Raw genomic sequence first — 27832 nt, 5'->3', positions numbered from 1 at the left:
AGAATACTGCAATAGCCTCATGACTGATTTCCTCAATTCTGTCCCTACCTCCTAACTTAATCTACTCTCAAGACAGCAGCCATGGTGATCCTGTTAAAAAATAATTCAGATCAGCTCAAAACTCCAATGGCTTATCATCTCACTCAGAGAAAAAGTTCAAGTCCTTAAAATAACCTAAAAGACCTTCATGATCTGGTTTCATGTTACCGCTCTAACCTCATCTGTTATTCTTTCCTCCACTCATTCACTATCACACTGTTCTCTTTTTGCTATTCCTTAAACAGGATAAACTACAGCTTCAGGGCCATGTACTTACTATTTCCTCTGCTCTCACACTCTTCTCTGCATGTCTCACTCCCTGACCTCTACTAGTTTCTGCTCAAATATTTTTTTTATTAGACTCATCTGTCTCCCCTTCAACTGAACATAAGATTTATGAGGTCAAGGATTTATATTTTGTTCACACTGTGTCTAGAATAGTTTCTGGCATTAAGAGGTGCCCGATAAGTATTTAAAGGAAAGCTGGGGTACTGAAGGATACTGAGGAAAAAAAAAGACCAGATATCCTTTTCACTGGCATCTATTAAACCAAAGATAACTATGAAAAAGAGGACTCTTATCATATCTAGTCTCTTTTAAGATTATAAATGAAGAAACATTTCATTATTTGTTCATATTCTGGATGGAATTTCAAAGATATTATTTATATATATCTTGTATTATCTACAACAAAAACTGTTAATTTGAACTATTAACGTAAGAGAAGTTATTTAATATATGAGATAAAACTGAATATTCTTTATTTGTATTTATGTTACAAATTCCCTAATGGGGCACATTCACTGATGAAAGCCCAACATGCATCACCTATCTATTTATCAAAGTGAGTCAGCCAGGATACCTTTTCAGCAGCACACTGAGATGGAAAATATTATTCTACAAACATTAAAATACTGAATTAGAACTTTATTTAAAAATCTTATAATTTAACATTTTTACTTATTTATAATCCTAACTAATGTGATTACATGATCACATTTCTATAAGGAACTAGAATATCAAGAGAAAGACTAGTTTAGTCTAGTTTTTACACCTATGTACCTGTTATCTGCCTCCTTTAATACTCTACTTTTAAGGAATTAAACTCCTGATGTTACAACAGTATATAATCCAATGTAAAAAGATAGGAAGTTTAAATAGTCTAAACTAAAATTCCTTTTAAAAACCAAACCAAACCGAAGCATATTCCAACAAGTGTTAGTGATTAAGGGTATTTATTTTTCTGAAGAGCTTAATATTTTGGAAATCAAGCCACAGAAAAACCGATGAACAATATAGTATAATCTCATACTGACCCTTTGTGGTTTACTGAAGTACAGCATCATAAAAGTCCTGAGGTTCAGGATAATTGTTACTGGGAACACACATTTCGTCAGACACAAATCCACCAAAATACACATATGACATGAATAATACTCTAGCTTATTTAGATACCTTTATAAATAACTCAGATTCAGCAAGAAAGATATTATCAGTGCCACTTTCCAAACAAACTGAGATCCTAAAAGATTAGCTCATTTATGTCATTTAACATGTGTAGTATATAAAAGACCCTTTACATTTATGCACACACATGCACATACAAAGTTGTGCAAAGATTCACAAATAGCAATACCCTAACTGAGGCCATCAAAAATACTATGGCTAAAGACTTACAAAACGCACTATATATCAGAATATCAATTTTCCTCCATTCAATTAGGAGTAAAAAAATATATATACAATGTTGATTGTAAGTCCATGAAACTGGCACTTCTACCCCTTGTTGGAGTCATTATAAGCTAGTACAACCCTTTTGGAAAGCAATTTGGCACGAATCGCAAGACACAAAAAGTGTTTGTGCTTTTTCTTAGTAATTCCATTTCTGGGAAGTTATCCTATAAAAATAATTCAAAATATGGAAAAAGCTATAGATTATTTATAACATCCTAGATGCTTGGCATCTGAGATTTAACATTTGAGGTTTTAACACTGGTAGTTTTAACAGCTTGTGAGAGAACCACAGGTTGATCCACAGCATATGTCAAGTTGCTATGTGAATGAGGAAGTCACATGACTAACTACAGAGTGAGCCTGACTGCCAGCATTAGCTTTTCCCTGTGGTCTGACTGCTCTCTACATACATAGATATTTCTAAAACGGAGAAGGGAGCAAATGGATGTCTTTGTTTAAAAAAATTGTTTAAAAGTAAAAGGCCCTAAAATAGCAAGTCAATTACTTAGACTTGCTAAGTAATTGATGAATGTGAAGAGTCTAAGAAAATACTGATATTTGTGGTATGAGATTGCTAAAGGCCTTCAGTCACATTTATTCCCAATGCCGTAAGTCTGTGGCAATGAAAGATTGGAAATATGATTAAGTATTCAACAACAAAGAAATGATAAATTAAATCAATCCAACTAATCATTTAGTGGCTAAATTAGGGTAGTAGAATTACAGATGATAATTTTTCATTTTCAAAATATTTTCTGTGACAATATTATATCTGGAAATTAAAGTCAAGATAAAAATGTACTGCTAAATAGAAAAGGGAACAGTTCACACAATTCATTTCATGAGGTCAGCATTACCCTGACACCAAAAACCAAGGACAAGCAAGAAGCAAAAACTACAGACAAATTCTCATCATTTAACATAGGTGTAAAAATCTTTAACAAAATATTACTAAACTGAATCTAGGAATATATAAAAAAGGTAGTATACCACAACCAAGTGAGGTTTATCCCAGGAAAACTGTATTACTTACATCTTCCAGTTATAAATACAAGTATAGCTATCACTTGTTTGTATTTTCCCTATATAACCATATTAATATAGAAAAAGGTTTGACGTGGTCCACTTGACAAAGCTGAAGTATTTGCTTAAAACTTCTCAATCAAGTTTATAATAAATCTGCCTTCTCAGTCAATTGAATACTTCAATTTAAAGTGTTTATTTAAGGGGCACCTGGGTGGTTCAGTTGGTCGGGCGTCTGCCTTCGGCTGATGTCATGATCCCAGCATCCTGGGATCAAGCCCCATGTTGGGCTCTCTGCTCAGTGGGGAGCTTGCTTCTCCCTCTCCCTCTGCCTGCAGCTCCCCCGACTTGTGCTCTCTCTCTGTCAAATAAATAAAACCTTTTTTTTTTAAGATTTATTTATTTATTTGACACATAGAGTGAGATAGTGAGAGAGAGAGAGCACAAGCAGGGGAGCGGCAGGCTCCCCTCGAAGCAAGGAGCCCGATGTGGGGCTCGATCCCAGGACCCTGGGATCATGACCTGAGCCTAAGGCAGCTGCTTAACCGACTGAGCCACTGAGGCACCCCAAAGTCTTTTTTTTTTTTAAGTGTTCATTTAAAATATCTTCATTTGGGGGCACCTGGGTGGCTGAGTCAGTTAAGTGTCCAACTGTTGATTTTGGCTCAGGTCATAAGTCATGGGATTGAGCCCTGGTAGGGCTTCGTGCTCTGCGGGGAGTCTGCTTGAGATTTTTGCTTTCCCTTTTCCTCTCCCTCTCCACCCGCCAGCGCGCATGTGCATTCCCTCTCCTCTTCTCTCGAAAATAAGTAAATAAATCTTAAAAAAAAAAACCATTCATTGAGCTCATTCTAAGATTAAACTTCAATTACAACATACTTGACGACTTAAAAGACAGCATTCAACATTCCTTAGAATCATAAAGTAAAGGACCTCAAGTAAAATATTGCTTCACAAACATCCCTGAGTGATATGGCAATACTGTCATATTGTGAGACTTACTGAAAAGGGCACCCAACCCCTTAAGGCAGCCTCTTTGATTTTTTGCTGGACAATTCTAATAATGAAAAGGATTCCTCTTTATATTATGTTGAACTCTAATTTCCTTCAACTTTGATTTACTGGCAAAAATACTGACTTCTGGGGGCACCTGGGTCGCTCAGTCGTTAAGCGTCTGCCTTCGGCTTAGGTCATTGATCCCAGGGTCCTGGGATCGAGCCCCACATCGGGCTCCCTGCTCGGTAGGAAGCCTGCTTCTCCCTCTCCCACTTCCCCTGCTTGTGTTCCCTCTCACTCTGTCTCTCTCTGTCAAATAAATAAATAAAATCTTTAAAAAAAAAAAATACTGACTTCTGATGTAGTAAGAGTAATGAAGCCTTCATTAATATATTCATTCTGCAAATACTTGAAAATAACTAGTAAGTCACTTTTTAATCTTTTTCTCTCCAGGCTAAACTGAGTTCTCCCAACCATTGTTCAGATGATAATACTACTAAATTTCATTTTTTCTTACCACCACTTCCTGCCAAAGACAAACATTTAAAACAAATGGGCTACAACATAGTACCTACAGGGGACGAGTCCACCCTAGGAAATTTATTACAATAGTCAATCAACTCTCAAATATCAAAATATGCCCCCAAATAAAAATCTATGCAAACATTTTATTCCCAGTGAAAAAACATACTAGTTGTAGGAAACAGATATAATTGAATATAAAACACTTAATTTTTAAGCAATGATATTCTTACAAGTTATCAGTATTCTTTTACCTAGAGATGAATTACAGCAAAAGAACTAAATCCTGGTCAAAAGTTTTACCTAGCTTTCAAAGATATACATGTATGTTGTACACTGGAAATGACTATAACACCATATGTTATCTATACTGAAATTTAAAAAAAAGATATACATGTATGTAAACAGCGGTCAAAACCAATATTGGTTCCAAGGGTACAAGCTGCTTTGCTTAGGTTGCTGAAAAAATGGGTGTGCTAGAAAACAATCCTCATTTATACTAGCTTTTATCTTTGCTTAGCTTTGACATGGTTTTAATTAGTATTGTACTACTCTAAAAAAAATACATGGAGCCCTTCAAGGCAGTTATAAAAATCACTTACAATACTGTATTTCTTTGACTTCACAGCAAAACTGAGATGGAAAACTATGTATTACATATTTTGTACTAGTGAAACCTTGGTAATTAAGGTCTAGTAGGAGTTATGGGAGAAAAGTTCACTTACGAATTACACATTTTAAAAAGAAGTTTAATGACTTTAGAATGCATGGTGCCTGGATTCAAGTTTGTATATCCTGAGAATACTGGAATCAAACCTAGGAAAGGTCTACCTTCATAAACGGACAGAAATAATTTGTAGTTAGTAAATCAAAGAAACCAATCAAGAATAAACTGGCAAGAGTCTAAAACACTAGTCCTTAAGTGAATTAAATGATGTATGCAAATACCATGTTAACTTCCTCACCAAAACATTCCTGGCAAATAAGATGTTTTTAGGCTTACATTTCTAAGAGTTAATGTTCTTTTCCTTTGTATCTAAAATGCACTCAACATCTTGAAATGAATAAAAACAAGTGAACATTTAATGAGTATCCAATTCTTACCTGGAACCCACTTAATTTCCATTTCCATATCATTTTCTTTGCCTTTCTTTTCTTTTTCTTGAATAACCTGCAAGAGCTGCCTGTATTTAGCAATTTGTTCTTCATCATCCTTCTGATTTTTCTTTGTTTTCCCATCTTCCACACTGACTTTATCATCACCTAATTAAAAAAATCAATTTCATTTAATACACAAAAATAACTGACTTTTAAATCTAGTATTTAAATCTCACAGTCAGTATAGCACCTTCTAAAAGATGTTGTCAGATAAAATACAACAATAGAATATCAAAATCGGACAAACTTCTTAATATTAAATGAATTAGATGAAAGCATTTGGTCTTGTTCATAATAAAAATCACTTGCAATATAAGTTAGCACTGTTTAAGCAGTATATTGGGAATCTCCCTTTTTATTAAAATTCATGTTTCAAAATAATTTTATAGACATGCAACACCTTGGACTTTCTCTTCCCTATAAACAAGACAGGAGAGACAGCATTTTATCCCTCTTTATGTCTTCCGCCATCTGCACACTGGCTTTAAAATATTATGGTCACTAAAAGGAGGCTGAATATTGTTGGGATGCGTTTGGTACATGGATTTAACTGTTTATGCTGAAGAGACAGATAAAGGAAGCTCCTCGAAATCCAAAACAAATAATAATGAGTCTTTTCCATTTGATGGTGAATAAAAGTACGCTTACTCTCAGGACCTCATTAGTACACTGAGAATGAAAGTTAGTAAATTAGAAATTAATTCAACTAATATCCCTGTGTGGAAAAATACCCACATTTCCATTTCCTAATTTTATAAAAATAATTAGAATACAAAGGAACAATATAAAATTCATGGGCAACAAACACCAAAGAAAACTAATATGTGAAAAGTTTGTTTGCTCTGTACTTCCACTGTAATTTTCCAAGTCAAAAACATAAATTGAGAACCTGGGTTTTAATGCAAAACATACAGACTTACTGAATTGACTAAACATCCCTGGTAAAGGAAAATTTAGAAGCAGCATAATGAAGACCCTCTCTTCTATAAGTTATGGCTAACTGGTCACTAAAAATGTCTAACATCATTAAGCATTTAGCTGTCAAACATTAATGTTAAGATTGTCCTCACATCTTAAAAAAGGTGACATGGAAAAAGCACTGGTTAAGTAAATGTTTTCATAGTTTTTTTCTCTAAATGAATAAAAAAATAGTCCAGGACATTCTTTCCATCCTATCACACTTTTATATTTTCACTCAAACAGCTGAAATTCATTTTTTTCCTGTTTGTGCTTTGTGCCACAAAAATAATGTTGGGTGGAATTCTGTCATGTATCCCATAATTCAATGGATAAAACATCAGGAACACATTAACAGAATGGCAATGTATTTCTTTCTATTAAAAGCTTACTTCTGAAAACATAATTAGAAGCAAGCTCCTTCCAGGTTGAAATTTTAGTGGTAAGTCTCTGATGGCCTACTTTAAATTGATTTTTTCCAGTACTAAAATTTTACTTTCTGAAGCTCTAAAATGTGGGATAACTCATGTATGTCTGTTTTTTTTCCAATTCAAGGACAATACTTTGTGAAAGCCTTAATACTATATAAGGAATGAAAAAAAATAATCCAACAGTAAGAAGCCCTGCAATGATCTTTTATAAACACCAGGAACTTCTAGTAACTCTAAGGTGTTCAAATATACTAATGTATCTATCACAGGCACTAAATTACAGATTAAAGTAAGCTGGCAATCAACTAAAATACTGAAGAAAAATGCATGCTTTTAAAACTTAATGAGTAGTATATTTCAAACAAAAAGCCATTAATTCTTAAAGTTTTAGACATAAAAATATATGATATGATATGGTGTAGTATGTTAAGCACTTTATAAACATTAACTCAATCTTTCCAACCATGAGCCAGGTACTATTATTATCCTCATTTCATAGCTATGGAAAGAAAAGCACAAGGGCTTAGGAAACCTAACCTATATAACTCTACTATGTGGTAAACTCAGGATTTGAAACCAGAGGGCCCAGATCTTAAGAATATATTGACAAATTAATACATTTTTGCCCAAATGCCAATAATGTCATTTTAAAAATCTAGGTCAGTTCTTCCAAACCAATCAAAGAAAACTGTTAACATACAGCCAATCTTCACAAGTATACATGTTCTCTTCTTTCCTTTAACCTAGAGCCGCTAATGAAGAAAAACTATGCTGAATCTTCAGAAAGTGCTAAATGACCATATAGGCATCTGAATAAAAAAATATATAGATAAATCAGTATATATATTTCAAACGCTATTTGAAAAAGGGCTTAGCTCTTCTGGGCACACTAGAAATAAAATGGTCACTGAATTGTTTGGAAAGCCAAAATGTTAACAAGCAACAGCCACTGAGACCTTAAAAGAATGAGAAGGCTTTTGTGCCCAATATAACTACCCTTGCAAATCATACTTTTTCAAAGACTATTAAATACCTAAGAAATTATGTGGTTTTATTAATATGAGATGTCTGAACAAAGAAACTAGAATGATTAAGCATGATTCTCCATTCCATGTGTAGAGCATAGTTCAAGAGTAGCACTTTATGAAAAACTCAGAAAATGATGCAGTGTCTTCAGTAGTCTAAAGAAACAATGACAGGCCAATCACAGGACGTAAGAAAGTTAAGAATTAATGGTCCTATGTTAATACTAAAGAAGAATTTTATTTAATTTGACGTTCAGGTCATAAAAATAACACACATGCAAAAGGAAAACCAGAAGACAGCTATGAAAAATATTAAGCTATAAATAAAACAATATTCACCACTGCTAATTTAAAATACTTATACCTATGCTTAACATTTATGGTATTTGTTGTCAGCACTAAACCTCTTACACAATTTTGTGTGACTGGGAATTGTATTAGATAAGGCAAATAAAGATGTGAATGTATCAGGAAGATAGCATCAAATAAAAACTGATAAGAAATTACAATCAAGCAACCATTTCCAAACAGAGCCAGACTACATAGAGAGGAAAAAGATGTTTTTTTGGTTTTATTTTTAAAAAATGAGTTATTTTAGGCAAACAGCATATACAACTAGAAAATACACCATTGATCATTTCAATCATCAAAACAAATTTTTAAATAAAACATAGGTAATTTGAAAACTTCTGTTTCCATTCATGGCAAGCTAGATATTTCAAACCAAACTTTTCACCAAGGATATAAAATTAAATGAAATATTTTTAAAATCTTCAATGGGTTTAAAAAAAGAAAAAAAAAACTTCAAAGAACTGACAAATTAGTAAAAAATTACCAAGTCAAAATCAAGGGAGCACCAGGGAGTTGATCCTGTATTCAAGATTTATTTTTCCCTGAGAACATTTACTGATCCACAGAAGAAACACAGCTATGAAACTAAACTAGTTTTGGCAGCCTGGCAGGGCCAAGAGGACAAATGTTACCAGAGAAGAGGAGATTTCAACTACTATGTCCACTTTAAGCAGGGACCCAGAAGGATATACAATTAGGGTAGAAGCCAACCAGAAGTAAACCAGCCCTCATGAAGACTTGTATCACCCACAAAGTCCAAAGAACCTGAAGCCTTAAAACTTGGAGTAATGTAGTCCTAGAATGGCCATAGTAAATGAAAGTTCTCTGATTAGATACTCATCTCAACTATCAAATTAGAACATAAAGTTAACCATGTATACAAATAAAGAAGAAATATCTTGTAAAGTAACAAAAATGAACCCAAGAAGACTTAAAATACTGAAATTATCAGACAGACTATAAAAACATGCTTATACCATTTATAGAGATAAAGATTAAAAATACCTGCAATGAATAGAAAGTTATAAAAAGTGATATTGCTGATTTGAAAAATAGCCAAATAGGACTTTTAGAAGTGAAAAATACAATAACCAAAATTAGGAACTCAATGGATAGGTGTAGCAACAGATTCAACACTGCTAAAAAGCAAATTAGTGAACTGGAAGATAGGTCAGAAGAAAACATCCAGAACACAGCAGAGAGAGACAACAGATTAAGAAATATATGAGAGTAGCAAGATGGAAGTTATAGTGGAAAGAAATAATATATATACTTAATTGGAATACCAGAAGGACAGGTTAGAAAAAATATCTGATTTAGATAATGGCTGAGAAAATTCCAAAACTGATGAAAGCTACCATGATACAAATGCAAGAAACCCAACAAACCCCAAGCACACAAGTAAGAAGAAATCTGTTCACAGTAAAACTGCAGAAAGACCAAAAAAAAAAAAAAAAAGACAAGAAAACTTCAAAAGCAATCAAAGAAAAAAGAAATCTAGACAATCTTCAAAAGAATGAAAAAAAGACAACTGATTTCTCAAAAACAACAATGAAACTACAAGTCTATAGGATATTATCATTAGTGTGGAGATGGAGAGGACTTCCCACCTACAATTTTTTTTTTTTTTGCCATGAAAGTATCTTTCACAAATGAAAGCAAAATAAGGACATTTTTATACTAAAACTCAAGAGAGTTTGACACCAACAAATACTACCAGAACTTATCAAGGATATACATAAGGTAGAAGGAAAATGACCCTAGACAGAAGTATGAGATTTAAGAAAGAATAAGGAGCAAAGAAAGTGGAGAAAATGTAGCTAAATGGAAGTAAGAGCAGTTTAAATATTAATAGCCCATAGGACTTACAAAAAATAGAATTACAATACACAGGATAGCATGAGAGGTGTTTTAAGATTCCCTGTATTTTCTAGGAGGTTAAAGATATTACCATTAGACCTTAGTAAATTAAGAATGCAAGTCATAATTTCTAGGATAATCACTAAATGAACAGAAACAGTCTACTTTTTAAACTATTTGAAGAGAAAATAGATATAAAAAATATTCAATCAATTGGGGAGCCCTGGGTGGCACAGTTGGTTAAGCATCCAGCTCTTGGTTTCAGCTCAGGTCATGTTCTCAGGGTTGTGATCTTAGGATCCTGAGGTGAAGCCCCACATTGGGCTCCACAGAGTCTGCTTGGGATTCTCTCTCCCTCTTCCTCTGCCCCTCCCGCTTGCACTCTCTATCTAAATAAATAAATAAATCTTTAAAAAAAAATGTCAATACAAAAGAAGCTTAGTTTTTTTTTAAAAAGGGGGGGTAATAGAGCATTTTACTAGTTTGTTAACAGACTGCAAAACTATATGAATCAGGACAAATCTAAAAGGCTAGGCTTTTTTGTTTGGTAATTGTTTTTATTTATTTATTTATTTATTTTTAAAGATTTTATTTATTTATTTGCTAGAGAGAGACACAGCGAGAGAGGGAACACAAGCAGGGGGAGTGGAAGAGGGAGAAGCAGGCTTCCCGCTGAGCAGGGAGCCCGATGTGGGGCTTGATCCCAGGACCCTGGGATCATGACCTGAGCCGAAGGCAGACGCTTAACGACTGAGCCACCCAGGTACCCCTGGTAACAGTTTTTAAACAAAATGTTCGTTGTTAAAGAAATTTAGGCTAAAAAAACCCTCTAAATAAAAAATTTCAAATACCGTTTGTAGGTGTATATAATACTATACATGGGAGTATGTTTTGCAGACAGCTTAAGAATTAGCTTGGCACTCCCTTTTAAGCTACCGCCAAAGACATATTTCCATTAACAAGTCTAGATTAGGCATCTAAATGCTTACAAATATAAAACAGCAAAAGATTACAAGTACCCTGTAGCTCCTCTTCTATTTCTTCTTCATCCTCACTAGAGGAAGCTAAGTAGGCTTGAAAATCCATGTCCAAAAGCTCTTCCTTTTTAAACTTCCTGTTGAGTGTTGTAATTCTTTCATGATCAGTCTCATCCCAAGTGATCTCCACCTTTCACCAATAAAACAAATAAAAATAGAAGTGTCAGTAACTCTCACTCACAAAATATTTATCACTAAGCTAAAAAAGACGTAAGCTAAACCAAATAATAAATGACATGCATAATAAAAAGTATTTTACTTATGAAAGAGGAACCATTTCTATTAACCTGTACCTTTTTCCTCCTAACTCTGCTATATGAAAACTACTCTAATATTAGGAGTAAAAACTCACCAGTGTTTCTATTAATTGTAGGGAAAAGAAAACGCACTAGCGAAAAAGTTAACATTACGAATTGACAAAAACATGTTTTTCACCTGGAGTTCTAAGTACTTCAGGAGGTCTGCAAACTACACGAAATCTATTAATAAAGCTTTCAACAAAATTTCAGTAGGCTCCCTTTTAAAAAAGATTAAGAGCCACTGATAAAAAAGGCATCTACTGGTTGGAAGTACAGTAAACCCCCATGATACAGAAATTAATCTATAACATGACTGGTTTGGTTCCTGCCCTCCATGCAGCCCCCATTCTCAGATAGGGTCTTGTCAGAAGTTTTAGCTTCATCACAGGGTGGGTCTCCTATCCTAGTTTTTTTTTTCCCTCAGGCTAATCTCCTCAGATCAGGACAACAAAATGGGCACCAATTAACCAAGGGATCTTTAAGACAGCTGTCACTACCTTACAAGTTCTAATTACAAATTATCCTTATTCTGATAATTTGCCTGAGTGATAACCATAAAACTGCTGCTGGAACTGGGACATATGTGGATAGTATGGCTGGACCCTAAGAATTCCAGAATGGCTGTCTGGACAGACTTGCCTTGGTCATTTTTCAGGCTTCAAAATAACCTGACCCTTTATTTTATGTTATTGAATCTTTTAAACTTCACTTATTGCATAATGGTGAGGTTTTACCATACTCAGTAACTAATCAATGCCACACAGTGCCCAATACAGCATGCAAGTGACAGATACAGTAGATCTCTCTACCACCAGCCTATCCTCAGAAGAGCATAGAAAAGGCAATGGGAAACCTGTGTGGTTCCTGCAGTCTATCTGTGGGCAGAAGGTTTTTTTTGTGGGGAGGAGGAGAAGAGAGAAGGTAGGCAGCTAAGTAACAAATTAATTCAAGAGAAATCTTTTGGCTGTTCATTACTAAGCAATAATGTGACATCTAATAGTCCTGAATTATTCTACTTCAATTTTTACAATTTTGGATCATATCTACAGAAAAAAATGTGTTCTTATTTAAAATTTCCACTGGTTTTAACTATGATTTGAGGTAATCTGTTACCTCCTTCCCCCACTCCCTAGGATATTAATAACTGACATATTACTTATTAAAGAATCTAACTGAATAAGAATATATGGGAAAGACAGAGGAGAAAAAAAAACATTTGCAGGTAATTGACTCAAGCTTAAAGGCATAACAAAAATCTGAAAACAGGTTCAAACAGATGTGGTAGATAAAAATGCAAATACATTTATGTCTCACTTCTATTTGTATTTGTGCATTAAAATTTTGAATACTTTCCATTTCTAAAGATGCTATACGTAAATAATACACAAGTTCTTTCCTGAAAGCAAGAATCCAGCCATATATTTTTAAAAGTTAAGAAATACCGTTGATGTTCCCATTGCAGCAGATGTAAAATATTTTGGTTTATATGCTGTTAAATCCACTTCTGAGGCTACGTCCTTGGGCTCATCATCAAAAGTAATATCATCTGGTATAAACCTAAGAAGCAAAGAAAAAATAAATTTATTTAAACATATGCTGTAGTGATAAACAACCAGAGTTTAGGTTCTCTTCTAATTAGTTATAGTTTATACATACATACCATATAAAAGTTTCTATAGTAGATGGGGCAAACAATGTTAGAAATAACGTTGGCACAAAATTTCTGAAATTCATAAACTATAAATCTGTAATTCCACTAAATTTGAGTGAACTCTGTAGGTAGAAACCCTGTGTTGGGAGTCAGTTAGTATGAGTCAAGTGCAAACACACACGGGTCCCTCATGTTTCAAAAAGACCTAGACACCTGATAGCACAGTGTTGACTTGCTATATGATATTCTGAAGATCAAACAGAATTAGTAGTGGGTAAGTGTTCTGAATGTAAAGTATCAGATATATAAGGTGTCATTGAAAATAAGGAAAAAGCTTAAGGTTGATTCTTTAAGACTAAAAAAATCTTCATAATCTTATCTTACAATATTTTTTCACAAATAATTAGCTGTTAGATGTAAATTAGCCACTGTAAATTGTATGACAATGCTTAGGCATTAGGCTAAAAATAGGGGGGAAAAGCAGAATCAAATAACCCATGGTTAATATATTTAGGCTTTGTAATTTATATAGGAGATTTTGGTTCCACACACACAAAAAGCATATGATAATTAAGGCTCATTAGGTTTACACAATATCCTTCTCCAGCTATACTTTTGCAAAGACTTACTAGAAGAAAAATATCTGAAATCAATATTTTTAAATGGTATTAATATGCATGCATTTGTATTTTGGGGCAGATGAAAATAAGTTTCTAGATAATTGGATGGCAGCAGAAAACTCAATTTTCTTTTCTGATGTTATGTTTAACAAACTAAAACAGGAAGCCCGATGTGGGACTCGATCCCGGGACTTCAGGATCATGACCTGAGCCGAAGGCAGTCGCTTAACCAACTGAGCCACCCAGGCACCCTATTTGTATTTTTCTACCAGTCCAAATGCCTTTGAAGTATGAAAGCCAGGGACTACAAAATGATGCAAATTTTTTTTTGGAAATATTTCATTTTGAGAACAAAGCCTCTCACAAACTTGGATACAAAGAACTGATTTCTATTCAAAGTGTCATAGAAGAATGGTTTACTGGGTTCAAAAGCATTAAGCTAATGATAAAATGGTATAGTAGTTCAGCTTCCCATTTCCTCAGAACTGACATTTACCACCATTTAAGGTTTTTCAGCTTTGGGCCAGTGAAGCCTGTGCATGGGGTGAAAATAATGCCCAAGTCTGAAGACAATGCCAGCAACACCATCCATTCACTGAGCATTTAGAACAGCACCATTCAATGGAACTTTGTGATGATAGCAATGTTCTGTATCTGCTATGTCCATATGGCCAGTAAGTACCTGAAATGTGTCCAGTGATGAAGCAAATGAATAAATTTAAAATTTTTAAAAATTTTAACTAGTCAGATATGACTAGTAGCTACTGTTATTAGCACAAGTCTAGAGGTACCAATTTATTAGCAAATTCCTTTGCCCCCATCTCAATGCTTTTTTTTTTTAAAAATTAATTCACCTGGTTCCTAGTTCTAAAAGAGAGTTGCAAAGGAATATCACTGCATATAACCCATTATCCTAAAAACATAGCCAATATATTTGAAATTCAGGATATAAATGTGGGGTGACTCATACACAATACTTAAGCATTTTCTCATTATAGTTTTCTTTGTTAAGAGTGATGTTCCATAGGACAGAGTTCACCTAAAGCAAAAAATCCTTTTTTACAATATGAAACAACAGAAAATACTACCAGCCTAATATCTTACTTCCTACAATCATATTGTGCTACAAGATAAAATTGGTAAAATACACACTGGATTACCTTAAATCTATGAATGAACAACTACTTTCGAATTCCAGGCCATCACAATCCTCATAAATTTTACCAGCTGTTTCAGGAGAATCACACTCTACTACTGCATAATAGTACTTGAGTCGTTTGAATTGATAATCTCTCAGTTTTTCTCTAGAAGTCCTAAAAGGTAGAAAACTCATTAAGCTTACCTATTCAGGAACGCAAACACCTATCTTCCTTTAAAAAACAAATGTTAATTATTTCAAGAAAAATATATTACAAACTGGACTTCATCCCAATCCATCTTTCCTTCATGATTTATGGGCATTAAATATTTAAGCTCAATTTATTATTTTGACAAAGCACAGACTAAGTATTTTAATTAAAATTTAGTATCTAGAAAAGGAGAGTGTAAGAATTACATATGCTTACTCATAATTTTAACTCTTGAATAGTCTTTTTGTTTTGCTATCACATATAGTCTCTCAAGTAAAACTCCTGAACAAGATCACTATATTATAAAATAAATATGCTAGGAAAGCATTAGCTCTAATTACAAAGAAATTCCTGATTTTGTAAAATGTTTATTCCAGATTTATGTGTTGTCAAGTCTAAATGGTTTTAAGTTTAATTTCATTTAATTAAACATACTCTTTGAGAGTCTTCATTGGCTGTTCTGCCACCAATCACCATTTTTATTACGTGCACATATAGCTCCACCTAGTGGTTTAAAAACTACCTTAAAATTTTTCTATACATTATGATAATAAAAAGTTATCATTATTTTTTGATTTAATCCTCAAATTAAAAAATACATATATCATGAAGGCAAACAGGGTTTCAATGCCACATATATGGAAAGCAACATCTCATGAAAAAACCAAAACTTACTAATTAAGAGCAAGGAGGCTGAGAACCCTAAATCAGTCTAATCATGGAATGTTTTTCAAAACTGCAATAATTGTTTTTGTGAATACAGAAATATGAATATACATACAAAAGGTTGTTGGAATAGTATGCCACTTCTGACAGACTTTAATCTGCTCTGCAACTTGTTTTAACCATGAAAGGCAGGCACAACATAAACTTTAGTCCCATTAAAGTGACCAGAATTCTGAGTTAGTGACATGAATTCATGAGATTTAGTTTTATTTTCTGTAACAGGTTAATACCAGTCCTTTTCAGGGGCATCTTCAGGAATACTTAATAACTCTACTGGTCCTTGAACTTGCTCTTCCTTCATTCTCTCCTTTCCAAACTCCGAAGGATATATCTAAACACAAAAAAATAAGATCAATGTAATTTATACTTTACTTTTCTTAAAACATCCAGACCCGTCAAGGTCAGGAACTCTAAGAGTTACAACTGAACTCGATGAAAGCAGGAAGGATGACTCACTTCCAAACCTACTACAGGAAGCTAAAACATCCTGAGGAATCTCCTTAAAAATAGTCATTTTGGCTGGAGAGTAACAGATGTGGAGCTTAAGAACAAAAACAGAATTATCTCCTGCATACATCAACTGGGACAAGATGGTCCTGGGATCTAAGGGAAAAATTAAGAAAAGCAAAACGAGTCTTAAGTGCTCAAGGAACTTAAAAGTAAACACATACAAACAAAATGACTAATTAGTTGACACAAAATATACAAAAATGATTAAAGAAGTATATAAAACATAAAGAAAAACAATTTTGTTTTATCTCTTAAGTCATATCATTTAGCCAATGCTTTAAGAAATACTTTAAATAGAAAAGAACTGATAATAATCTTATCACACGGTTTAGATGGTCTTGGTAAAAGAAAAAGGATTCCCTCATTGGGATTTGGTAATTTTGTATCTCGGCTACTTATGAGAAAAAATGTAACTATATTAATTTGTATTGTTTTGATACTACTGGGCTTAATATATTTTTGCTAACTAATACATGCTTTTCTGAGTTCTTTGCAATATGTAATTTATCAAATAGGGATTCGAGTTTTTCTTACTAATTTGAGTGGCAATAATAGGTTTTGATGTAAAAGTTTTAAATACATATGTAGTCACATCTGTTGATTCTGTTTTTCTCTTTTCTAACTCTAGAAATTCCTACTATCCATTTCCTGAAATATAAGATTTAACAAAAACACAATACTATTTTATTCTGTTTCTGTGGTTTGAGTTTTAATTTTTTTCCCTTACTTTATCTGGAGTTTATTTTGGACTATGATGAGGTGAAGATCTGAACTAAGCTCTTTATACAAAGACTCACTCATTTGTCCCAATACCAGGTATTCAAGCTTACTTTGGTCTATATTATAATATAAACTATTCTATTTATCTATTTCATTCCATCAATTTGTCTTTCCCTTTTTACCCAAACTTGTTAACTCTTGTAGCAATATAAAATGTTCACATGTTATATCTGACAGGGCGAATCCTTTTACACTGGTATGTTTTCCTAAAAATTTATTAGTCATTTTCACTTATTTATTCTTTTAGATGATTACTGGTAGCCTTTTTCTTTGATAGGAACTGAGATTATGCTTGAAACTACACTAAAACTATAGAATTGACATCTTTAAATACTTAAACAGAACAATAATTTAGAGCTGTTTCAGGTACCGCACTAAATACTTAGTGTAAGCTTCTTATCATTTCATCCTTACAACTACCCTAGGAAATGCTACTGTTATATCCACTTGTCAGGTGAGAGAACACATCTGAGAAATTAATAAAATGCCCAAGATCACACGGCATGCATCAGAATCAAGATTTGAATGCAGGTCTGTCATACTGCAAAGCCTAAATTCTTAATCGCTATGCTTGCTCTCCAAAAATATGGTATCTCAACATTTATTTAAGTTTTTCAAATTTATCCAGTGTTATAGTTTACTTCATATATATCATATATGTTTAAGGTAATTCTCAAGGATTTTACATTTCTGCTGCTAGTAAAAATAGATTTTTTTCTTAACTGGTTAAGAATTGAAGAATGCAATTAAAAAATATTTATTTTATTCTGTCCCTTTATTGAGCTTTATAATAGCTTTTCAATTGATTTCTTTAGGTTTTTAAAATACATAAATCACATAACCCATCAATAGCAATAATTTTACCTCTTCCTTTTATATTTATTCTACCTGTTTTGTACCTAACTGTACCAACAACTGCCAGATTATTTTCCTTAAAACTATGACTTAAAAAAAAGATTAAGCTTAAAATGTTTAGAAATATTTCAAAATGAAATCAATTCTCACCTTTACGGAAAATATAACACCCCCTTTAGGTTTAAATGAATTGAACAGAGCTAGCAAATCTTTTGCCTTTAATCTGTCCCAGTCCATGTTGCAAACTGCTAATCGATGTGTAACCTAAAAAATGAGAAAAATTAAATATTACATAATCTCTATCATTCCCATCACTTGCAAAATATACAAAAAAATGTGTCTTCTTTCCTCTCTCAAATTCTGAAATCACCAATACAGTATTTATCTAAGTAGTTTCAATATGTAAAAGAAAACTTCGGTTGAGTCACACGGTGGTAAAACCGTCAACAGATAAGCACTTTCTCTTACTAGGTTCTTAGTTCTTGAATCAGAACTTGATAATCAGCTGACTTTTTTTTTTTTTTTAAAGATTTTATTTATTTTTTAGAGAGCGAGCGAGAGAGAAACAGCATGAGAGGGGAGAGGGTCAGAGGGAGAAGCAGGCTCCCCGCTGAGCTGGGAGCCCGACGTGGGACTCGATCCCAGGACCCTGGGATCATGACCTGAGCCGAAGGCAGACGCTTAACCATCTGAGCCACCCAGGCGCCCAATCAGCAGACTTTTTTTTTTAATTTTTTTTAAAGATTTTTATTTATTTATTAGAGAGAAAGAGTACAAGTAGGCAGAGAGGCAGGCAGAGGGAGAGGGAGAAGCAGGCTCCCTACTGAGCAGGGAGCCCGATGAGGGACTCAATCCCAAGACCCTGGGATCATGACCTGAGCCGAAGGCAGCCGCTTAACCGACTGAGCCACCCAGGCGCCCCATCAGCTGACTTTTTTTTTTTTTTTAATTTATTTATTTGAGACAGAGAGAATGAGAGAGCCAGAGAGCACATGAGAGGGGGGAGGGTCAGAGGGAGAAGCAGGCTCCCCGCCGAGCAGGGAGCCCGATGCGGGACTCGATCCCAGGACTCCAGGATCATGACCTGAGCCGAAGGCAGTCGCTTAAACAACTGAGCCACCCAGGCGCCCCATCAGCTGACTTTTTAACAACCAAGTTTGTTAAGCTATTTTGCTACCCATGAATGAGTATGGAGGTTGAGTATGTTACTCTACCAGCTACAATAAGTATTTTCTAAAACTTTCATGTGACCTGGGGTACCTAGGTGGCTCAGTCGTTAAGCATCTGCCTTCGGCTCAGGTCTAGGATCGAGCCCCGCATCAGGGTTCCCACTCAGTGGGAAGCCTTCTTCCCCCTCTCCTATTCCCCCTGCTTGTGTTCCCTCTCTCACTGTCTCCCTGTCAAATAAATAAATAAAATCTTTAAAAAAAAAAAAATTTCATGTGACCTTTCTTTAACTAATCTCTATTTGCTTGGACAGACATCTAATTTATATAGCTACTTTAACTATCAAGAAGTTATTTTACATCAAAAAGTTTTAATCAGACTAATCATTATGAATATTATTTACCAATAAAGGTTTTCCCACTCAATTTAATGACATCAATTCTACCATGCATAAAAGCTACTTTTACTGTGCTTTTCACAAATAATTTATTCAAAAGTTCACCTCATCAGCCCGAGGAGCATCTTTATCTAATTCTCTCCAAGCGTGCTCAAAACCAGAGTCCTCTGGCAGTAAATCTGCCATATCTTCTTCATCTTCAGAACTAGTTTCTACATTTCCTTTACCCCTTGCAAGATCAGGGCCACTGTCACTTTCATCATCGTCACTATCCTCATCTTCATCCTCCTCATCACTTTCACTTCCATCAACATCATCAACATCATCTTCATCAGCTGAAGTTCTACCAGTGCCTGTAATTCCATCTTCAGATTCCTCATCACCTATTTCACTAGCACTTTCTGAATCTTCCTCCAGAGCATCTTTGTCAAACATCCTACCACCTGTGGAGTTTCCATAACCATCACTGTCTTTTGCCATTATTAGTGGAATCACTGCAAAAAAGATTAAAGCAGGGAGAAATTTAAAAAATGTAAACACAATTAAATTGAATCCAACTTATTTTGACCTCAAATCCAGTAAAAATATAATTTCTATGAAATAGACTAAAAAAACATAAATTCAGCAAAGTTGATGCTGAAGTTACTTAACAGAAATTTTGACATATACCCAGATCATACAAGTAGATTCACATATTCATTCAGTAATTACAGAGTGCCTGCTGTGTGCTAGGTGCTCAATAAAAATTATTGGCAAGAGAAGCTATCAGTGCCCTCAATGAACTTAATAGTCGAGAGGATAGATGGACAGATATCAAATAAAACCAATCAAATCAATACACATAAAAAGCATACAATAAAAGTCTCTAAATAAGTGTAACTGAGTTGCTACCTGAAGGATGAAGAGGAGGTATTCAAGATTAGACTAACAGATGAGGAAAATGTTCCAAACACTGAAAAAAAACAAATGCAAATATCCACGAATAGGAAAAAATTGGCAAGAATGTCTGGATTGCAGATGGCCAGGAGTCAAGTAAGAAATTAAACTGAAAGTGAGGTAGGGGCCGTGCTTCCCAAAAACCATGTAGAAGGTTTGGACTTTGTCATAAAAGCAGTGAGAAGCCACCATTATATTTTCAGAAAGAGGGACATCATCAGATTTGCACAGTGAGATCACCTTGACTCGCTATAGAAAATTGACTGGAGGGAGTCAAAAGCAGATGTGACTACAGAATTAGAAATATAGTATAAGACTCCTAGCAAGAAATGAAAGTAGCACTAAACTGTTAGAAAGAGACAGAAAGACGTGAATGGATTCACTTCAGAGTTGCAGAGTCAGGAGGTAAAATCAACAGTAATTAGTGCCAGGGCTTGTGGTATGGGACAAAGAAGTTTTAGAAATGTCAAAGATGAGTCCTAGCTTCCCAGCGTGCAGAGCTAGCTAGCTAACTGGATAGATAAACATGTGATGTTGGAAAAGAACCAGTTTGCTGTTTGGTAGAGGTAGATCATGAGTTCAGTTTTCAATATGCTGAATTTGAAGTGCCTGTGAATCGCGTAAGAGGAGATATCAAGAAGGCTGCTGGCCGTCTGAGTCTACAGCTCTGAAAAGTTGCATGCTGGAGATAAAATTTTTCACTCATTCATGTATAGTAATAACAGAAGTTGTGATGTGGATTAGATCACCTATGCAGAGCAAAATAGTAAGTTTTCTGCTAAATCTTGAACTTTGTAACTAACTATGGTTAGCGATATACGAAAAGTAAAAGACTGTTTTTACTTAAGTTGGATTTTTTAGCCCACATAACTCTGAAAAAACTCATTTTCTATTTCTAAAGCAATCATATGATTTTATTGTGGGTATATGTGTATGTTGATATACAGTATCTTACACATTTTATTCACCTTTAAGTTGGAGATTACGTTTCTGCTTACAGGCTCTGCTTGTAGAATTAAAAAATAAATTTAAAAGCTTAACACTTGGAATGAAATTCAAACTTAGTTTTTTCCTTGGTCCTATAATCTTATAATAGTCATTCATTGTCCAAATATTTATTATCTACTATGTAAAATGCATTGAGCTCAGGAAAGGGAAAAGGGAGATGGCTTGTAACATGATCTCAGGCTCCCGATGGGTTCATAAACAAAAAGAAATTGTTTACTGATTTATGAAGCTATGTTCTAAAGTAACACAGAAAGAGACATCTAAATTTGCCTGTAGAGGTATTTATAATAAGAAAAACTTCACGAAGATACCATTTGACCTGAGGCTAAATGAAAAAGAGTTCTGCTAGGAGGAAAAGAAATGGGTTTTTATTTTATCTTTAAATTTTTCATTCAAAGATAACTGGATGGTTATTTTGGTACATAATTCCCTAAGTTTGTTTTCTATGATGTACCCACATAAGAGAGTGAGGGAACATAAAAAATAACTAGCCACTGGTGTGAAAAAGCAAAAAAAAATGCATGATCATAAGTTTTGCATATGGGATCAGAAAAACGCCACCACAAAAGTGAAAGAAAGTTACTACGAGACAAGCATCAGAATTCACCTTTAAGCAATATGCTCAGAAATAACACCTTGGGGACTTAGCTTTATCTAATATTGCAATATTTCTCAAGCATCAGTCATTATTATACCATTCAATGATTTTTGCATTTCACTGTTTTTCATTAAACTGAATTTTTTTAAGTTAAAAAAATTAGCTTTGTTCTAAATATCTCTGAAGTCACAGATGTAATGTAGTGATTACATTTTTTCCTAAGATGTTGAAACAAATACATAACTATTAACATAAAAAAGTTTGAATATCATCTCACATATGCCCTGTTTTCACATATGACAATGGTACCCATACCACACTCTGGGTTGTATAATAAATTGATACACGCAAGACTTAAAAAAGATCTAGTATTTTAATATTTTTGACAACATCAAGTATATTCAGCGTATTGATTCATTCAGTAAATATTTGCTCAGAGTCCACCATGTACAAGGCTAGATAATGTGGGATTATCTCTATTCCTGGATGGTACTGCTCTAATAGTAACTGTAAACAGTACTTACCTAGCTACTTAAAAAAAAAATGCTTTATACATATAATGAATGCTCATTGCAAAAAAATTAAGAAAATATGGTTTAATTAAGAAAATAAAAATGACTAGTAATTTTTCATTCAAAGATAACTGGATGGTTGTTTTGGTACACAATTCCCTAAATTTGTTTTCTATGATGTACCCACTAATTTTTTTTAAGTAGCTAATCATACAGTTTATACTATTTTGTAACTTATTTTTAAAACTTCATATATCATAAACACGTTTGGGTATATCACAATTTATTTAATCAATTCCCTAATGATTTATGTTACTTTTAAAATTTTAAAAACAATGCTAAGATGCACATTCTTTGCACAAACGCCCAATTATTTACTTAAAATAAGTTCTTAGGGGTGCAATGCTGGGAATCAACATTTTATGACACATAATACCAAACTGCACTCTTCACATCACCTTTACCTTGTAGCACTTAAAAAGCTCTCTGCAGGGGCGCCTGGGTGGCCCAGTTGGTTAGGCGTCTACCTTCGGCTCAGGTCATGATCCCAGGGTCCTGGGATGGAGTCCGCATTGGGCTCCCTGCTCAGTGGGGAGTCTGCTTCTCCTTCTACCCCTTCTCCCTGCCTGTGATCTCTCTCTCAAATAAATAAAATCTTAAAAAAAAAAAAAAAACCTCTCTGCACAGAGTAGTTGCTGGTAACTGATGAATAATGAACAAAAGATGTTTACATATGAAGTCACTAATCCCTACTTACACATACTGCCTTTCTAGACTGTGGAACCGATGTAAACTACTGGAAGCAATATGATGCGGTAGAAAGATTTTTCAAAGACTTGAGTTCCAGGCCCAGCTCTGTGTATCCTCACATAAATCACTTTAGCATTGTTTCCTGATTAATCTATCCTAATTTCTCAAGCTTATTGAGAAATTTTAATAAAAAAAAGATATGCAAAAAGATTCTATAAAATCAATCCAAAGGATTTTATGGATATGTTTTATTAATCCAGTGCCCCAAATCAAGTGAAATTTAAGATGCTAGACTGACTTGCCTCACAAACTCATCATCAAACAAACTTTGCTGCTGTTCCTATTCTTATTTTCCAATTTCAGTAACCAAACTCCTATCCCTTTCCCTATACCTCAGTTTGCTGCCTGGTTCCACTATAAATGGAAAGAGATCCCACTCTTACCTCGTAGGCCCTGCTATCTAGAATTCTACCCACTGCCTGATACCTCCTACCTTTCAAATGTGATCTCAGCCCATCAAGTCCTCTCTGACTTTTTCCCAATGCCTATCCTCCTTGGATCTTGTAATCATGGCCAGCCTTTCGCTCATCTGAATACCAATTTTTCAGTTAACAACATAAACAACAGGCAACACCAACACTCAAAATTTCTTGCTACTGGAGGGGACACCAAATTTTAATAGCTCAGTAAACAAGTAAGCATGAACCAGAATCAGATGTTTCTTAGTTCCAAACAATCTTTTCTAGTTGTATTACCCGCTTACCCCTTCAGAGACCTTATTATCTAATCAAATGGGAATACTGATTTCTTCTGAACATATCGAACCATATCTTTGCTCAAAAAGTCCATTCTATACAGAGTGCTCTGGTCTCTCAATTTACTTTTTCCAAACCTTATGGTACTTCCCCTAAGAATTTTTCTCTGGTTACCATATCTTGAGTGACCTCTTCCTCTGAATTCCCATAGCCCTCTGCTAAACATCTTTTATGGCACTTACTATTATTTTATTATATTACAGATCTAATTTCTTCCACTTTAGATATGTGGTGTCCAGTATGTAACCTGCAGCCACATGTGGCAACTGAGCACTTATAATGTGGCTCGTCCAAATTTTATACTTGAGATTAGTATGAAAATAGAATGCAAACTATGCCATTAAAATTTAAGTTGATTACGCATTAAAACAGTTTTTTGATGTATTAGAGTATGTTAATAAAATTAATTTCACCTGTTTTTTTCACTTCTTAATGTGTCAACTAGAAAATTCAAAATTACACATTTTTTATTGGACAGTGCTGCTTTAGGCTGGTGCCACTGTAGAGTTTAGCAGGCTTTTATTTGCAATATAGGATCTTGGGAAGGGCTGAAATCAAGATCAAATCCACTCAACAAGCTATGCACCTTGCAGAGGTGCTGTGTCTGCTCAGGGGGAATAAACCTACTGCTTCACTCAAAGATGCTGTCCCTTACCAAACTGTGAACTCTAAGAGCTCTATGTATCCAAAAGGGCATCAATTTTTTTTTTTTTTAAAGATTTTATTTATTTATTTGACAGAGAGAGACACAGCTAGAGAGGGAACACAAGCAGGGGAAGTGGGAGAGGGAGAAGCAGGCTTCCCGCAGAGCAGGGAGCCCAATGCGGGGCTCGATCCCAGGACCCTGGGATCATGACCTGAGCCGAAGGCAGACGCTTAACGACTGAGCCACCCAGGCGCCTTTGGGCATAACTTTTTCTAATTTGCACAGGCATCATATAAGCTAGCAGTAGCCCCAAGATGGGGGACCATGTCTTACTCATGTTCTACCTGCCACATACTAGTTACTAAAAGTAGTTGAATGAAGGATGGATGAACACACGACTCTACTAGCCCTCTTCAGACACACCTCTTCTTACTATGTGATGACAACATATAACACTTTATCTGGTTAAAGAATATAGCTCTCACTAGTGCCTACCACAAATCAAAATCATTCATTAGCCTCAAGTTTTCCTCTCTTAGCCATTATAGCACCAAATAAAAGATTAATAATCATTTTATGGCATTTTTTTCTTTCACAGCTTTATACTCCCAAATAAGCATTTGATCATTCCCATTATACTATGAAAATACTATATATGCCTTCTTTAAAAAAAAAAAATCAGTATAAAAATAAATAATGTAATATCAAAGAACATATAATTCTTTCCAACCAACCTGATTGCATTTCTCTTCTTGTGTCAGAGTACTTGACCTTGGGAGATTTCACAATTTCAGAGGGGCCCAAGTCTCCTGTGCTTAGTTTTCCTTTGGGACATGAGTCTGTACAATGCTGAACAATGCTTTTCTTCTCTGTTGCACTTTTTTGTGTAAATTCTTCTCTGTCTTTCTTGGGACTTATTTTTGAATCTACCTTCTTAGATTTGCATGACTTTTTCATTTTCTGGATTCTGTCAGAGTTATATAAATCATTTTTATCTCCAGAATCCTTTTGATTAATTTTCTTGGTTTCTTTCTTTTTCTCCTCAACTAGATTTTTTGATTCTATTTTGTTGTTAGTCTGGGGTTTTTTCTTCTTCATTTTCTTTTGGTTCAGTGCTTTATCATCTTCATCAGATAGATCTGAATCAGAATCTGAAAGGTCATAAAAACGTTTCAAGTCCTCTGTAGTGCTGTGGTTGATGAGGCGTCCTCTTTTATCTACAGCATAATTCAATTTGAACCTTTTGTCATGAAACATTGCTCGAAATCTCTTGTCAATTTTGACTTTTCGATCCTTTTCTGGCATTTCCCAAAATCTTGGGTCTTTTGTAACCTTCTTAAACCGCTGGTCACTCATTATTTCTTGTTTGGATGCCATTTTTAAATGTCTGACTGGACAAATGCTTGAAGAAATAAAATCCTAAAAAGTAAAACAAATATTACAATAATGAAGGGTTAGTTAAAAAAGATGCTTTGGGAAAAAATGCTAATTCAGAATATATTCTAAGTTAAATAAAAGTAACACATCCAATTTCATTTCCCAAACTTATTCTGAGTCACATACAGAAAAACAAAAACTATCAGAATATCCTCTTTTGATTATAGAGCATTTGGAGAAAAAAATTTAAGACAAAACCAAGCAGAATTCCAGGGCTTTACAGAGGGAGACAAACACTTACTAGCCAATTGCACTCACTTAGAATTTCTACATTTCTTTTTGTATACCTGTGTACCTGTTACAAGTTAAAAGCTAATGTAATCAAAAGTTTCCCAAGCCTCAGTTGGTCCTATTTCTCTCTTCACATTCTGGTCCCATTCTTTCTGTTAGTCCTTACTTCATGCTTAGTCTCCTAACTAAATAGACTCAAATCAATTCAGATTCAGCTCACAAAATTCCCTCTTTAAATCCGACCATCCTTCAAAAACCATGTAAATTTTCATCCCAGTTATTAATAAACATCTCTTCTCTGTATAATTTCTTATTCTATAAGTAAGGCCCAAATGGGCTGGTTCTCCCCAAAACATAATTAGACTCTGTGTGTGTGTGTGTGTGTGAGAGAGAGAGAGAGAGAGAGAGAGATAGAGAGAGAGAGAGATTAGTATTGTTCCCTTGAAAACAGTAAGGGTTTAGCAACTCGATTTGATTTTTGCAGAGCTAAGAGTCATTGATTTTTTTTTTTTAAGATTTTATCTATCCATTTGTCAGAAAGAGAGAGAGAGAGCACACAAGTAGGGGGAGCGGCAGGCAGAGGGAGAAGGAGGCTCCCCTGCTGAGCAAGGAGGCCATGGGGCACTGGATCCCAGGACACTGGGATCATGACTGGGGCCGAAGGCAGACGCTTAACCGATGAGCCACCCAGGCGTCCCAAGAGTCATTGATTATTAAGAACAGAAAGGAACTGATCAAACAGGGTAGCAGTGTTTTGTTCTGAAAGCAAGACTTATATTTTTTTCCTTAAATTTGAAAACAATTTTTTATACGTCAAAAAAAGACACATAGGTTTCAACGATGCACTTATACACGTAAGCATTTACCCCTCTGAACAAACAGGGAACAAGGTAGCTACCATCTCATCCAACTATTAGTGACAATGCATATATATGTTTACAAGGAAAGCATTCGATAAACGTCAGATATTCAGAGAATCACCTTCCGACGCCCACCTTCAACTCCACAGCCCACTCTCCCTTCTACCCACCCTCTAAAGCGGAGAACACCAGGGTGGTCCTAGAACGGCGATCTCCTTCCTAACCCCAAACCTCAGGGCACAGCTACTGGGCTGAGGTCCCTCGACAGGACCCTAGAGAAGACCAAGGAAGTCTGAAAAACGACACTGGAATGGCAAAGAAAAGGGCGCAACCCCTCACGAATCCAAAGACCCTGTCAAAGACTGGTTCGGCACCCTCCACCGCGGTTCTTGAAACCCAAATCCACTAACCTCCTCCGAGCTCTCGCCAAGTCTCACGTGCGACACACACCCACAATTCTCCGCGTGACGCTCCGCCGTGATGGCAAGAGAACTGGGCCAAACTACTTCCCCTTTCCCCTCCGCGGCGATCTCCGGCGCAGGCGCCGGAGCC

General features: G+C 34.9%; 1 protein-coding gene across 2 annotated transcripts in view; it reads right to left on the bottom strand.

Annotated features, from left to right (window-relative positions):
- Positions 1-27809, bottom strand: part of ESF1 (ESF1 nucleolar pre-rRNA processing protein homolog) — a 62890-nt gene extending 35081 nt beyond the window's left edge. Inside the window, exons 1-9 of one of the 2 annotated variants that reach the window (XM_045885388.3) lie at positions 27691-27809; positions 25487-26171; positions 19593-19981; positions 18074-18187; positions 16009-16109; positions 14864-15016; positions 12875-12989; positions 11116-11263; positions 5419-5577 (exon numbers count right to left, since the gene is read on the bottom strand). In XM_045885388.3, the coding sequence (XP_045741344.1) occupies positions 5419-5577; positions 11116-11263; positions 12875-12989; positions 14864-15016; positions 16009-16109; positions 18074-18187; positions 19593-19981; positions 25487-26129 (1822 nt within the window). In that variant the 5' untranslated portion in view covers positions 26130-26171; positions 27691-27809. Of the gene's footprint in view, positions 1-5418; positions 5578-11115; positions 11264-12874; positions 12990-14863; positions 15017-16008; positions 16110-18073; positions 18188-19592; positions 19982-25486; positions 26172-27450; positions 27671-27690 lie in introns of those variants that run through there. The other variant, XM_045885389.3, reaches the window with a different exon arrangement.
- Between the last annotated feature and the right edge of the window lie 23 nt (positions 27810-27832).

Source organism: Mirounga angustirostris, unplaced genomic scaffold, assembly GCF_029215605.1.
Source record: "Mirounga angustirostris isolate CCGP_5_RB_7025 unplaced genomic scaffold, mMirAng1.0.hap1 SCAF_10, whole genome shotgun sequence".
NCBI lineage: Eukaryota > Metazoa > Chordata > Mammalia > Carnivora > Phocidae > Mirounga > Mirounga angustirostris.
Note: the sequence above shows the minus strand (reverse complement) of the source record. Positions and strands in the feature narration are given on the sequence as shown.